Source organism: Rhinatrema bivittatum, chromosome 7, assembly GCF_901001135.1.
Source record: "Rhinatrema bivittatum chromosome 7, aRhiBiv1.1, whole genome shotgun sequence".
Classification (NCBI taxonomy): Eukaryota; Metazoa; Chordata; class Amphibia; order Gymnophiona; family Rhinatrematidae; genus Rhinatrema; species Rhinatrema bivittatum.
Genome location: NC_042621.1, coordinates 141472361 through 141488334, shown reverse-complemented (window position 1 = coordinate 141488334; position 15974 = coordinate 141472361). Strand labels below are relative to the sequence as shown.

Genomic DNA, 15974 nt, shown 5'->3' with positions numbered 1-15974 from the left:
TTAAAGGATTAAAGCAGTTGAGTCACTTCGTGGTGCAAGGATATGTATTTACATAGAAAGTAAAGCTCCCTCTTACCTTTTTACAGACGTAATCCCCAGGCAGGTAAACCACAGACCTCAATCGTTTCAGCATGTCGTAAATCATTTGACGGTCACAACCCTTTTCAAAGAAAGAAGATAGGCCAAAAGAGAGGGAAATATATATTAGGACCTCTGTATCCTGTTCAGGTAAAAAGTTCTTTGGAGAATGGCAGAAGGCATGTGGAAGGAGGAGGTTTTCATAGCTGCAGTAGGGAAACTCAATGCAGCATTCCAATCGGTTGCAAGGATTTCGACAAGAACGTTTACTGAAAGTAGAACTTTAAATATAGTTTCTTTTAAATCATTTCTCTGACATCCTGGGCTTGATTTACCTAAAATAAAGTTGGCCTCTGGAGGGCAGATATTGTAAAAATGCTAAATAGCAACTGCCAGAAAAGCAGATCTTCACAAAATATTTGTAAAACAAAACAACAAAAACCCCAAGATGTTTGGAATGTCCCAGAAAAAGATATTCAAGGCATGCAGCAATAAGAGTCAGCATAGCTACTTCTTCTAGGGGTGTGCATTTGTTTTTAACGTATTGGTAATCTGCAATGTATTGGGCCATATTCGATGTATTCGTGGGGAAGCGAAATGTATCGCGATTCCCCACGAATACAACAAATCTTCGCCGAATTATTCGGCCGTCTAAAGGAGCAAATTTAAACAAACCCCCCACCCTCCTGACCCCCCCAAGACTTACCAAAACTCCCTGGTGGTCCAGCGGGGGGTCCGGGAGCCATCTCCTGCACTCACGCCCTCGGCTGCCGGTATTCAAAATGGCACCGATAGCCTTTGACCTTACTATGTCACAGGGGCTACCGGTGCCATTGGTCGGCCCCTGTCACATGGTAGGAGCACAAGATGGCACCGGCCATCCATTGCAGGAGATGGCTCCCGGACCCCACGCACACCAGCAGCATGCTGCAAATAATTGCGATTACCTGGAAGAGAGGCACTTTGCTGACTATATGGTAACTGACATCAACGGCAATGTCCAGCTTCATCTTATCGGGCAGCTGCAGCATAAGCTCTGACTCATCTGCCAGAAACAGGAAGAAAGGGAAGAAAGACTCAGCAGTAGCTTAATTACATCGCCAGGGATTCTAAAATTCCTCCAGGACATGCTCGCCAGAGACAAAATGCACTTGCCATGTACTTGTACAGTTCTGCCCCTCCCCTTATCAATAATTTCTTTTGGTAGGTTGGCAGCAAGAGAAATATATGATGAGCACCCTTCTTACCTGGCATCATCCTGGTGCAGCTTTCTCACTCTCCTCCTCCACTCATCATTCCTTCCCTCCACTAACCACATCTGACCCTACCCAGGGACAGTCCTCTTTCTTCCTCCTGTTCCCCCTGAAGCCCTCTCACTTTCTCTGCTCTCCTCCCTCATTCCCCTCCCTGCAGCCCTCCTACTCCCCACTCTCTTCCTCCACCCTCTTCTCCCACCTCCTCCCCCCCCCCCCCCTTCTGTCTCACTTTCCTTTCAGGTCTGGATGCCTCCTTTTCCCACTCACTTGCTCCTATTGAGGCTGAAGATGTTTCTGCCACCCCCTGCTCCTCAGATAAACTTGTCAGAAGAGAAAAAACATTTGCCCCTGGTAAGCAGGCAATTGCATTTTCAAAACCCATCATATATCATATACACAGCAAATGCAAACTTCAATACCAGGGCATAGTCATAACAGAATAAGGGGCTTATTTATTAAAGCCATGCTAGATTTGAAAGCTATCATGGATAATCTTTCAAAACTATATTGCAGCATTCACTAAGGTCATGCATGCAAATGAGCAGCAAGATAAAATTGCCAAGCCACTGATATCACATGAAGTCACTGATCCCCTATGCTAACCAGCCCTATAGCAAGAGGAGACATTCCTGACCTCCCTCCCACTCGGCACCCTGAGCATCCCCAAGTTATCCTCTCCTGAACCCTCCAAAGTAAAAGTCCACAATCACAGCACTACAGCTCCTCTGGTGCCTCGGGTACCCTCTCCCCATGATCTTTCTCTTAAGCAGCTAAAAGCAGAACTAGTTTCTGGGAACAGCGCTTGCAAAAACTGCACAAATAAAAGCTTGCAGCTGAACCGCATGCCCAGTAACGCAGGGTGAAGCCAGCACTGACCACACATGCCTGACCATGAGGGACACCTGGCAAGCAGGAGCAGCTTGATCTGTGATAAACACCTGGCATCCCAAAACAACAGAAAAAGAGGAAAAACTAAAAAGTCAGCAGAAGTTACACAAGCCACAGTATGGATACGGAGAGAGAAGACGGAACATAGAGCAATCTGAGATGAAAGACCTTGGGGAAAGCTGACAGATAATCAGCATTGGCCTTTTTGTATACCTCATAGCTTTGTCACCTTGGACAGGCAGATACTAGTATCCTATACCCTGGTCAGACCATTACCGGATAGACACTTGCTACACAATTAAATACAGCCCCCAACCTACACATTACAAAAAAACGATTACATCCCGAAAACAATGTAGATCAGAAGATGTGATAGATGCACTAGCAGAGGAACTCAATAAATTAGACCTCACAGACGCCAATACTGCCTCATCATCCTGGTTTCTTATTACTAGAAGCATAGCAGACAAACTCTGCCCCTTACGTACTAAAGAAGTCAATACTGACAAGATAGGAAAGAAACCATGGTATACCCCAGAACTAAGAACAATGAAAACAGAGCTTCGCAAAACTGAAAAGAAATGGTGCAGAAACCAAAGCCCAGCCTTATTACTAAAGTTCCGGTCTCTACTTCATAACTACCGTAAAACCACCGATAAATTTAAGAAAGACTATTACGCATCAAGAATCCACCAATACCAATTCAACCCACGTGCTCTCTTCCAATACGTCTCTAGCCTCATCGCATCCCCTGACAACACGAACTCAAACAATGATGACGGATCCAAATGCGAGAAACTGGCCTCTTATTTTCACGACAAAATCGAAAACATAATGGCATGCTTCAACCCCCCTCCCACCCTCTGCAATGCACCAACACCAGACAACAATCACAACGCCAACACCACACACATACCTCCCTCATCTACCCACAACCAAAACATGCACCACACGGCCTCACTCACAAATACGGAGACATCGCTTACAAAATTCGTGACCACGTCAGCACCAGAAATAGAAACCTTTCTTAAGAAAATCAAACCAGCAATGCACCCCACTGACATAATGCCCACAAAAACACTCCTTTCCATCCCCACTACTATCGCAAAACCCATTGCAAATATACTTAATAAATCCATTACCTCTGGCATGGTACCAACTCAACTCAAACACGCCATAATAAAGCCTACGCTAAAAAAAACCTGATCTGGATCCTGCTGAGCCAGCTATCGCCCAGTTTCAAACCTCCCATTTCTCTCCAAAATAATAGAGAAAATTATCAATAAACAACTTACGGATTATCTAGAAGAACATCAACTACTCTTCCCATCCCAATATGGTTTTCGTAAGCAACATAGCACTGAAACACTACTCCTTTCCCTCTCAGAATCCATACTAAAAGCCCCTAGACTCTGGCCACTCATACATCCTTGCCCTTCTTGACATATCTGCTGCATTTGACACGTTCAATCACAATACCCTCATCACCCGCCTCACAGAAATTGGCATTGATGGCTCTGCACTACGCTGGTTCCAATCATACCTTAGTGATAGGAGCTATAGTGTAAAAATCGGTCCACACGAATCTAAACCGAGAAAACTGTCACAAGGAGTACCTCAAGGATCTTCTCTTTCTTCAACACTTTTCAATATTTATCTTATTCCCCTTTGTCAACTCCTCACTAAACTGGGCTTCTTGCACTTCATCTACGTGGATGATGTGCAGATTCTCATTCCCATAAATAACTCGCTTACCAATGCTCTGAAAGTCTGGAATACTGCTCTCGCTGAAATAAAAAAACTCCTCACTGACAATTATCTGGCAATTAACACCAGCAAAATGGAGCTACTCATCATCTCACCTCAAAACGATGCCGCAATTAACACAGCTCTCCCATTACATACCGGCCTACCCACTACACATCAGGTCTGCAGCCTTGGCATCATTATAGACAACCATTTCACGCTAAAAAGATTCATTGCTGCCACAATAAAAAATGGCTTTTCAAGCTCCATACACTAAAAAGAATTAAGCCACTCTTACACCATTCTGACTTCCGTACAATGCTGCAAGCCACAATACTAGGGATGTGAATCGGGCTTCGGGCGCCGGCCATCCAGTGCTCCATCCATGTGACAGGGGCCGGCCAATGGCACGGATACCCTGTCACATGGTAAGGGCAAAGGCCATCGGCGCCATTTTTATTAGTGGCAGCTGACGGCCCGAGAGCGGGAGATCGCTCCCGGGACCCCCACTGGACCACCAGGTACCTGTAAAATGTTTTTTGGGGGGTCGGGAGGGTGGGGGAAGCTAAAGGATTAGTTTAAAGGGTCGGGGTGGGTTTTTTGTTTATCGGCTCGGGCGCAGCCGATAAACAAAACTGCGATCGGGCCGGACGAAAAAAAAAATCACGATGTGAATCGGAACTGGAATCCAAACCGATTCCAGTTCCAATTCACATCTCTACACAATACTATCCAAGATTGACTATTGCAACTCCATCCTTCTAGGCCTACCAAAAAATGTACTACAACCATTACAAATGCTCCAAAACGCTGCCGCTCGCATACTCACCAACACACACAGCTATGATCACATTACACCAGTGCTCCGATCTCTACACTGGTTACCAGTTGCTTCTAGAATTATCTATAAATCTCTTACACTAATACATAAGTCCATACATAATGAAAATATGCAATGGTTCTCTGACCTTTTTACATTCCAAAAGGCAAACCGACCAACAAGAACTCAGCACCTGGCCAAACTCCGGACACCTGCTCCCAAGCTTACCAAACATGTATCCACAAGGGAACGCTCAATTACCATAGCTGGAATCACTTTATGGGATAAAATGCCCACTACATTGCGCCAGGAACCCTGCCATAAGAAATTCAAACAAAACCTTAAAACCTGGCTGTTCAAACAAGCATTCCTATAACTGACTTGACCCTCAAATGTGCTCTCTCTCACTCTCCTCTTCCCCCCCCCCCCCCGCCCCCCCGAAGATTTCCATGCTCTGGCCTCCTCTCTCCAATATGTGTCCCATTAGAATTTCCTTCCATTGCTCCATCTCTCTTTCTACATTATGGGGCGGATTTTAAAAGGCGCGCGAATAGCCTACTTTTGTTTGCGCTCCAGGCGCAAACAAAAGTACGCTGGATTTTAGTAGATACGCGCGGAGCCGCGCATATCTGCTAAAAACCTGGATCGGCGCGCACAAGGCTATCGATTTTGTATAGCCGGCGCGCGCCGAGCCGCGCAGCCTACCCCCGTTCCCTCCAAGGCCGCTCCGAAATCGGAGCAGCCTTGGAGGGAATCCTCTAACGCCCTCCCCTCACCTTCCCCTCCCTTCCTCTACCTAACCCACCTCCCCGGCCCTGTCTACACCCCCCCCTTACCTTTCTCCGGGGATTTACGCCTCCCGGAGGGAGAAGTAAATCCCCGCGCGCGAGCGGGCCTCCTGCGCGCCGGGCCGCGACCTGGGGACAGGTACGGAGGGCGTGGCCAAGCCCCCGGACCGCCCCGGGCCATAGCCACGCCCCTGTACCCGCCCCCAAAACGCTGCCGACACGCCCCCGAAACGCCGCGACGACCGGGCCCGCCCCCGACACGCCCCCGACACGCCCCCCACGGAGAACCCCGGGACTTACGCAAGTCCCAGGGCTCTGCGCGCGCCGGGAGGCCTATGTAAAATAGGCTTCCCGGCGCGCAGGGCCCTGCTCGCGTAAATCCGCCCGGTTTTGGGCGGATTTACGCGAGCAGGGCTCTGAAAATCCGCCCCTTATTGTGCATGTAATGCAAAGATTGTTATTAACTTAGGTATTTCAATGGTTTTTAGTTAATTATTTTTTTGTAACGCCTATTGCCGCTTTTTTCAATGATTGTTATTTAATTAGTTTATTGTTGCTGCATTGTGGTTCATTGTAAACCGAGGTGATGTCCAGAACTGCCTATGTATATAAAAATCCTGAAATAAATAATAAATAAAAATAATATTTAAACTTATATTAAAAAATCAGATATTAGAATTGTAAATGTGGGTTTCTAATTCAAAACCTGTAGATTGTTACGTAATTAAAGAAATATTGTGACTTTTCTTTGTCTATTAACATGGCATCCATTGCTTGGGTATAAGAATGGTTTAGAAGGGGTTTTTCTTTAATAAGCGGAATATAGGATCAAGTAACACCCCACCTTACAGGTCAGCAGCACCACCTCTCCTCACCAGCAGGAAGACAGCCCCTCATCTCCTGCCAGCTTGGCTGTCACTCCCAGAATGGCACTGCTAAGCAAGCCTTCCCATGAAGATCTGCCAAGCTGGCAGGAAGTGAGCGACTATCTTCCTGCCGGAGGAAGGAGGAAGATGTGAAAAGGTGCAAAGGGGGGAGGAGTGGCAGGTCAGGACATGCTGAGAGCCCAGGAGAAGGGTAGTGGTGTAGTTGAGAGGAAGAGGATGGATATTCAGTAACATAAGAACATAAGAACATAAGAAATTGCCATGCTGGGTCAGACCAAGGGTCCATCAAGCCCAGCATCCTGTTTCCAACAGAGGCCAAACCAGGCCACAAGAACCTGGCAATTACCCAAACACCTAGAAGATCCCATGCTACTGATGCAATTAATAGCAGTGACTATTCCCTAAGTAAACTTGATTAATAGCAGTTAATGGACTTCTCTTCCAAGAACTTATCCAAACCTTTTTTGAACCCAGCTACACTAACTGCACTAACCACATCCTCTGGCAACAAATTCCAGAGATTTATTGTGCGTTGAGTGAAAAAGAATTTTCTCCGATTAGTCTTAAATGTGCTACTTGCTAACTTCATGGAATGCCCCCTAGTCCTTCTATTATTCGAAAGTGTAAATAACCGAGTCACATCTACTCGTTCAAGACCTCTCATGATCTTAAAGACCTCTATGATATCCCCCCTCAGCCGTCTCTTCTCCAAGCTGAACAGCCCTAACCTCTTCAGCCTTTCCTCATAGGGGAGCTGTTCCATCCCCTTTATCATTTTGGTTGCCCTTCTCTGTACCTTCTCCATTGCAACTATATCTTTTTTGAGATACGGCGACCAGAATTGTACACAGTATTCAAGGTGTGGTCTCACCATGGAGCGATATAGAGGCATTATGACATTTTCCGTTTTATTAACCATTCCCTTCCTAATAATTCCTAACATTTTATTTGCTTTTTTGACTGCTGCAGCACACTGAGCTGACGATTTCAATGTATTATCTACTATGACGCCTAGATCTCTTTCTTGGGTGGTAGCTCCTAATATGGAACCTAACATCGTGTAACTACAGCTAGGGTTATTTTTCCCTATATGCAACACCTTGCACTTGTCCACATTAAATTTCATCTGCCATTTGGATGCCCAATCTTCCAGTCTTGCAAGGTCCTCCTGTAATGTATCACAGTCTGCTTGTGATTTAACTACTCTGAATAATTTTGTATCATCTGCAAATTTGATAACGTCACTCATTGTATTCCTTTCCAGATCATTGATATATATATTGAAAAGCACCGGTCCAAGTACAGATCCCTGAGGCACTCCACTGTTTACCCTTTTCCACTGAGAAAATTGACCATTTAGTCCTACTCTCTGTTTCCTGTCTTTTAACCAGTTTGTAATCCACAAAAGGACATCGCCTCCTATCCCATGACTTTTTAGTTTTCGTAGAAGCCTCTCATGAGGGACTTTGTCAAACGCCTTCTGAAAATCCAAATACACTACATCTACCGGTTCACCTTTATCCACATGTTTATTAACCCCTTCAAAAAAATGAAGCAGGTTTGTTAGGCAAGACTTCCCTTGGGTAAATCCATGTTGACTGTGTCCCATTAAATCATGTCTTTCTATATGCTCTACAATTTTGATCTTGAGGATAGTTTCCACTATTTTTCCCGGCACTGAAGTTAGGCTCACTGGTCTGGGAGTGGACCCTTTTACTGTAGAAGGTGCATGGCAGGAGGTGGGGTTGATTGGGGTGCCGGTAGGGGAATGATGGATAAAGGGCTTGCACACCAATTCGGGAATGTTAGTTCCTTTGCTCCACCTCAAGGCAGGGTGGCAAATGTTTGGAATTAAATGGGACATGCTAAATTTTGATCCAGCTTGGGAATTTTAGCATCAATATTCGGTGGGTCAGGGAGCAGTAAAGTTACCTGGGTAACTCTGCTCGGGTTCTGGATATTCAGCAGCACTTAGCTGGATAACTCTGCCAACATATATATACCAGCCAAAGAGGGAGGCAGAGAGAGGTGGAGGTTTAGCCTGGGGGAAAGGCATTCAAGCCTAAATCAGTGAGAAAGAGCAGGAACTGGGGAAGAACTGGAGAGTCAAACCAAGGGATTGCTAGGGAGAAAGATGAGAGGCAGTTGAAGCCTGGGAGAGGGAGGGAGGGCTGGAGGCTTAGCCTGGGGAGAGGGCAGTTGAGTCTGCATCAGTCAGAGCCAGCTGCAGGGGGAATCAACTCTGGGGAGGTAGGGGAGAGAGCAGGGGGGAGGGGCTAGACTTTGATGCATTTTTACAGTATTCCTGGGGGAATTCTGCATAAAAACATTCCAAAATTGGAACAATAACTTTTTTCAGTTTGCATTTTAAATTATTACAAATGACTATATTTTGACAAATAATGGGGCGGATTTTAAGAGCCCTGCTCGCCTAAATCCGCCCAAAACCGGGCGGATTTAGGCGAGCAGGGCCCTGCGCGCCGGGAAGCCTATTTTACATAGGCCTACCGGCGCGTGCAGAGCCCCGGGACTCGCGTAAGTCCCGGGGTTCTCCGAGGGGGGCGTGTCGGGGGCATGTCGGGGACGGTCCCGGTCGTCGCGGTGTTTTCGGGGCGTGTCGGCAGCGTTTTGGGGGGGTACGGGGGCGTGGCTACGGCCCGGGGCGGTCCGGGGGCGTGGCCGCGCCCTCCGTACCCGCCCCCAGGTCGCGGCCCGGCGCGCAGGAGGCCCGCTGGCGCGCGGGGATTTACGCCTCCCTCTGGAAGGCGTAAATCCCCCAACAAAGGTAAGGGGGGGGTGTAGACAGGGCCGGGCGGGTGGGTTAGGTAGAGGAAGGGAGGGGAGGGTGAGGGGAGGGCGTTAGAGGATTCCCTCCAAGGCCGCTCCGATTTCGGAGCGGCCTTGGAGGGAACGGGGGTAGGCTGCGCGGCTCGGCGCGCGCCGGCTATACAAAATCCATAGCCTTGCGCGCGCCGATCCAGGTTTTTAGCAGATACGCGCGGCTCCGCGCGTATCTACTAAAATCCAGCATACTTTTGTTTGCGCCTGGAGCGCAAACAAAAGTAGGTTATTCGCGCTCCTTTTAAAATCCGCCCCAATGTGCATAGAATTTTAAAAAGTAATTTTAAAGAGTAATTAATGTACTGATGTTTAGACCGGTTGTGGATTTTAATTTGGATTTTGTTTGAGCAGATGCTCTCTGCCTCCTGTCCTCTATTTTTCTCCTGATTTATGGTAAAGGAGTAAGGAAAGCTTCCCATTTAGGGGCCAGCCTCTCATTGGCCTGTCTGTCTGAAGTTTAGAGTTGCTTTTGGACGCTTTTAAGCTCATTTTGCAGAATTCCCTGTGAGAGCTGGTCCCCCTTGTTGCAGTGGATTGGGGCGTCCCTGTGTTCACGGCTGGATCATGGGGTAGGGAAGACCTGCAGTGTGCTATTTCTCCTTCACAGAATAGACCTGACTGTGACCTGATGCAGAGGAGTTTCAACTCTAAAATAACTGTCTTTTGCACTATCTCCTCCGTTCTGAGGCAAGGAAGTTCTATTCCACCCTTCCTGCTTCTTGAGGTTAAAGATTATTTTTGTTCCAGTGGGAGCTGATGGTTCTTGGTACCCGGGACTCAGTAAGCTGACCAAAAGGAGAGTGGGGTCTTTCATCTGGAAAGAGACCATGAGCGTCGAAGTGCACAGCTGGAGAAGAGGATTCCTGCAATGCCACTACGAAAAGGAGCTAGAGAATACAAAGTGGCTGGAGCTGAAGGTAAGCAGAACTTTGTTGCTACTAATCTAGATAGATAACAAGGGAGAGTAAGGTACTCTTCAGGTGCCGCATAAGGAATTAAAGGATCTAAGAGGAATCCGTAATGGTTTGAGACTGGGACTAAGTTCTAATCTCACATTGGGACTATAAACTCTGACCGTCTTCAGTGGGAAGAAGCTGAATAATAAATTGGGGCGTAAAAGAGGATTCCACTAACTTCAATCTGAATAATCCAAGAAATCTGAGGAGTTGGATAAAAGAAGGTATTCAAGTATAAAAAGAGTGCTTCCAAAGTAATTGAGAGACTTTGCTAGAAAAGTGAGTCACACGTTTATTATTCTTCCTGCTGTCTTATTATTTATTGATTTTAATTGAGAAGCAAATTAAATACTGTAAATAGTATTCTGTCATCTAATCAACTATCAGTAAAGAAGTTGGAAACCACCCTTCTTCTCATGTGTGCTTGTTGGATGCAGATACAGTGTTAATTATCATTGCTGTGTACAGAGGATGGAGAAGGAGCTCAAGTGCAGAAAGCAGGGTATAAGAACTTTTGTTCGTCCCCAGACTGGAATCCTGGAACTCAGAGGCAGAAGCTATCTGGCGGCACGGGGAATAGACCCAGAGAGACTTCTGGGGTGGGTTGCGCAGAAAGGCTCCATCTCCTCTTTTCTATGTGCCCTGGGTGCAAATAAAAGGATCCGTCCCGCCCAGGAGTTACGGTTGCATGAGTTACTCTGAGTTTGCATCAGCAGTAAGGCCAGCTGCATTATCGGAGGGCATTCACCGCCCACCTCCCGCCGCCTCCCTGTCCCAGGCTAGCAATGTCATTGACCAGGGTGCCGGCTCTCACACAGAAGATTTTTTTTGCTAAAATGGCTCCTGCTTGAAAAGTAGTGAAGATGACTGAGCTAAAATATGAATACTGGCATTAGTGCACAACTGTGTCATTGGTACTGTATTCACAAGTTGGTTGTGAATCGTGGCTTTGAGATTATAATAATTTCATTCTGCGTTTCAAAAGCTAACTTGAACCATGATACCAATGTGATATGGGGTCTGAAGGGCAGCAGGCTGATTCTGACCTTGATACCTTGGAAATTCCCTGTAGTTTCAGAACTAGAATTTAGAAAAGCAAGGTGTCTTTCTTGGCAAACATTCGTGGGAACAAAAAAAAATACACAACTTGGAATGATGCATGAAAGAGGTATCCTGGTGGTTCTTACCCAACATGCCTTGAGAATGCCATGTGTACTCGTACCACATTTTGACTCGTTTCTGTACAGATTTGGGGATTCTGTAGGAATTCATGTATTTAATGGTACTGTCCATGCAGCTCCTATAGTACGTCTGTCCAGCTGTGGCAGCACCTACCACATCTCTCATCTGCAGAGAGACACAGAAAAAAATAGAAACTGAGAAGTAATTATAAACCTAGGGCTGGATCATCCATTAGGGAAAATGGCCTAAACTGGATTTTTATAGCAACATTCATTCAGATAGGATTCCAAAACACTTTACAATTAAATTCTTCAGAACCTGCATGCAGGCACCTCTTGAGATGGAAGGCCCAACAGCACATTTTGGAGCATGGATTTCATAAAAATTACATAAATAAATAAATAAATACATAAATAAAATAAATACAAATAAAAATTACTCTGCAAGCCAAGGCATTTTCCATGGGACAGTCAGTAGGGCAAACCAGAGAGCAGAAACTGAAGCATATAAAAGATTTGTTCGGTTTGAAGTCAAAGAACGTGTTCCTTACAATCATGGTAGGAAAGCCTCTGAAGTAGTCGGCCTTTAGATATAATTGGAAGCATCTTCAATGAAGGTCTTTAAGAATAAGACACAAAACCATTAACCATGAGGCTCATGCAGCCCCTCTTCTAGGGGTGACTATAAAGAAAGGGGTCACACTTGGTACCAGGGCATAGTCAGTGCAAAGTCCAAACCCTGGCAGGGACAGGGGGAAGGGTATACCTCCAGGTACTGGGTAAAAGGCTTTCTGGGGCCTCAGTTCAATCCTTTAAGTCTTCAAAATTAGCCATACAAAATAAACAGATTGATTCTATAATTAACCCCAAACGCAATCTGTGTCCATAGTCCCTTGGTATTTTTTTTTCCAGGGGTCTCCTTTCTCCCTGAAGGTAGAAAAATAGCATGTTTAGGTTGGAATGGATCACCTATCTCTGGTGGCTTTCTTCTTCCAAAATATCTGTGATCCTCTGCTCAATTCCAAAATCTCCAACTCTTTCCAACCTCTCTCCTTTCTCCAGATGAAAAGCTTTACACTCCCAAATCTCTTCCTAGAGGTTATTCGGATCTTTCAGACTAAAATATCCTAGAAATCACAACAGCAGGGAAATAAAATTCTCTTCTTTCCTCACTCCTTTCCTGGGCAGTACGGGTGGACAACAAAACTTCTCTCCAGATCTAAAACTACACCATATATTTAAAAAATACTCAAAACACTGAGAGCCACAATCTAGATACTGGGTCATAAACAGTGGTTTGCTCACTTCTTAACCTACATAGCACAGGAATTCTAGACAAGGGAACTGACAAAAATCATCCTTCTTCCCAAAACTCCAACACAAAGATCCCATGCTAGACAGAGGAGTTATCTGCACTTAAATAAGCAGGAACCTCCAATGGGGATTCTGTGGTGAAATGGTATGCTCTTCTATACTAACACATACAAACAGTTTAACTTCAGTTAGTCAGCCAGAGTGACTCACTGCTCTCTTGATTAACAAATGTTGGTACCTAATCAAACCAAATCACATTACCTCAACACCTTTCCAAGGTGAGTAACTGAACTGAACTTTTCAACCTTTTTACTTAGGTATGCACTGCTCCTAGCTTATTTCTAGCTTCTGGCTACTTTGTTTTAAATAGAAAACACTCAGTTCTGCTTACTAGCTGCCTTACAAACTTTTAAAAATAAACACACTAACTACTGCTTACTAGCTGCCTTACTGACTGACTATTTAAAACTACAAACAGTCTAACTTGTTTATTCGCTACCTTACTGACTATTAAAAGCACAAACACACTAAATAATATTCCCAAATAGTTAACTTTTCCCCAATACTTTTAAAAAAGACAATGTCCCAAGCAGGGATGGCTCCCCACCCGGCAGCCAGAGCAGGGACCTGCGACGAAGCGACGGGCATTGGGTCAGGAGTTAGGTTAGCTGCATAAGTTATCCAGCTAACTCCGGTCATGCCGTAGAACTATCCTAAAATTAGCCAGATAAACTTATCCGGCCACCTTTAACATAGCTGTCTATATTCAATAATGCAGCTGCACCTCTGAATCTCTCTCCAAAATTAGCTGGATAAGTTTAACTTTACCACCCTGCCAGTGAATATGAATATGGACCTTTCAGAGTTCTGTCCTGGAATGGGGCAGCTTTGCAAAATATTTGCCCTGCAAAAGGTACTAATTTCCTGTTATTTACCTGACCAATCATGACAGAGAAGGCAAACACTCCCATAAAATAGTTCAAGAGCTGGAAGCACAGCTCGAATAGAGTTTCCGGGTCAGGCAGTCCTCCAATGGTGATCAAGGTTTTCACAGCCCAGTAATAACAACGGATGTAACTGCAGAAAAAGAAGCATAAAAAGTAAGCATTTGTCACATCTAAAACGAAGAACCACAACTATCCTTTCATGCCTCTCCCGGGGATACAGCAGGAGCAGGAAGAGGCCCGGTGGCTCCATGTTTAGTGAATGGATCTCACAGTGTGCTTCTGAAGGAGTATTGTACAGCAACAGAGTGTATTGGTATTAGGGTTGCCCGATGGGTCTGCTGTATGTCATCAGGCACAGACTAATCCAAGCCTGGATTTACGTCAATGGATGCATGGCTTTGTAATTTGGATTTTCTTAGGGACATCAATGAGAAAATCAGAACTACCTCGATGCAGGAGGGTAAAACTAGGACCGTCCCTTATGACATGGAGCAAGTTGGCAATCCAAATTTGCATGGAAGACACAACCTCTCTAGGAAGTTACTGCTACTTTATGGCAGATGTGTTGATTAAACATTGAACAGAACTGGATAAAAAAAAAAACCCAATGCTGCTACACTTCAAATCTTTAAAAATAACAGCACAGTCTTCATATCGGACATCAATATGATAAGGATGAGTCTTTATTCCATAGGAACCAAAGCCATTGCTCCTCACTGTCTAGATGAAAAATGTTTTGTGAGGTACAAATGGAATATTCTGGGATGGGGGGGGGGGGGAGAGGGGGTTGTGATCTGAAGTTGCAGGAAAGTGAGTGCAGAGGAAACATGAGCAGGTATTTCTTTGCAGGGATGGAGTGGCCTACCAGAGGAGGTGTCGGCAAGCAAAGCCAGGACTGAGTTTGTAAATGCTTGGAACAGACACAGAGCGTGCTGGGGTTAGAGGATGCTGAGGAGAAGAAATGGCAGAGGGACAGGCTTGGGGCAATTGTGGAGGGTGGTGATGGGAACAGGGTTGTGGAGTGGTCAGGTGAGGGACACGGTGGGGAACTGGGAATTTGTGTGCTCATCTCCTCGAGCTAGCAGGCAATTGGAGAGGAAGAGTCTCAGATGTCTGGGCAGATTGCACAGGCCAATCAGTCTTTACCTACCCAGATATTTACCAGGAGGGCAACTTTCAAGCTGCCCGCAGCAGCTGTAAAGTATGCGGGTACTTTTTATCTGCAGACTTTACAGCAAATTGAAAATCAGGTTGGGAAAAGGTACGCACGCAGACCTGTCCCTGCTATTTGTGTAGGTAGGTGGGGGGGGGCTACGTTTCCCAGTGAAATCATGTGCGTGAGCGCTAGCGCATCCTGGACTGCGCCCCCAGGAACTCCTTCTCGTGTGCTGACATTACTCGCACGCTTTCACATACAGAGAGGAGAGGCGATTTTCAGAGCCCATTTCTGTGCGGACGACGCTGCTTTACGTAGGGAAATGCCTTTGTAATATCTCCTCTGTGCTACATTCTGCTTTCAATGATGCTTTGGAGTGCAGATTACGATGTAATATTTGGGGAGGGGAGGGGACAATTTTCTAAGCTGTGCAAGCAGGGGGAAAAGTCCACGGGGTACTTTTACCCAAGGATTCTGCACCAGTTTTCAAAGGGAACACCACCATGTAACAACATTTCGAAACACCAACGGGGATCAGTGTGTCCAGCGACCGGAGTAAGGTGTAGCTCCCCCGGATGAAGGAAGAACTTTCGAAGCACGGCCATGTCGGGAGCAGGAGACAGCTAAGGAGTTGATGAAAGTAATTAAGGAGGAGACTGTTTGTTTCAAGTTGGGAGTCAGTGATAATGGCGTTTGAAGATTTTAAAAGAATTAATAAAAAGAAAGTAAAAAAGAAAAAACAAGGAAAGGGAAGAAAAATTTAGTTTTGAATGAGTTATCACACAGTGCACAAAAAATAAAGGGTGGGTAGGTGGTGTGTTAATGATTATAAATTTGAAAAATAACAAGCTACTGAGGCTGTAGGCGCATGCTTCAGTTGATATGAAACCTCCACCTTCTCCCATATATATAATTAATAGTTGTGGGGTTGTTGGATTTAGGTTAATTGTGAACAAGTTTAACCCTACCAGTAGTGGTGAGTATACTGGATGGGTAAACTTCTAGGGAGACCTCATTTTCAAGAGAAACTTTACCTGGAGTTTTCTGGGGGTGTAGCTAGGGAGGAGTTTGCCCTGTATGGATTTTTAAAACCACGAACCTAAATCTTCAGGAACA

General features: G+C 45.5%; 1 protein-coding gene across 1 annotated transcript in view; it reads right to left on the bottom strand.

The window, feature by feature from the left end:
• The window catches only part of CNGB1 (cyclic nucleotide gated channel subunit beta 1), a 106850-nt gene that overhangs the window by 15268 nt on the left and 75608 nt on the right, over positions 1-15974 (bottom strand). Inside the window, exons 15-18 of the mRNA XM_029609273.1 lie at positions 13691-13832; positions 11448-11607; positions 1026-1123; positions 77-160 (exon numbers count right to left, since the gene is read on the bottom strand). Coding sequence (XP_029465133.1) covers positions 77-160; positions 1026-1123; positions 11448-11607; positions 13691-13832 — 484 coding nt within the window. The remainder of the gene's footprint in view (positions 1-76; positions 161-1025; positions 1124-11447; positions 11608-13690; positions 13833-15974) is intronic.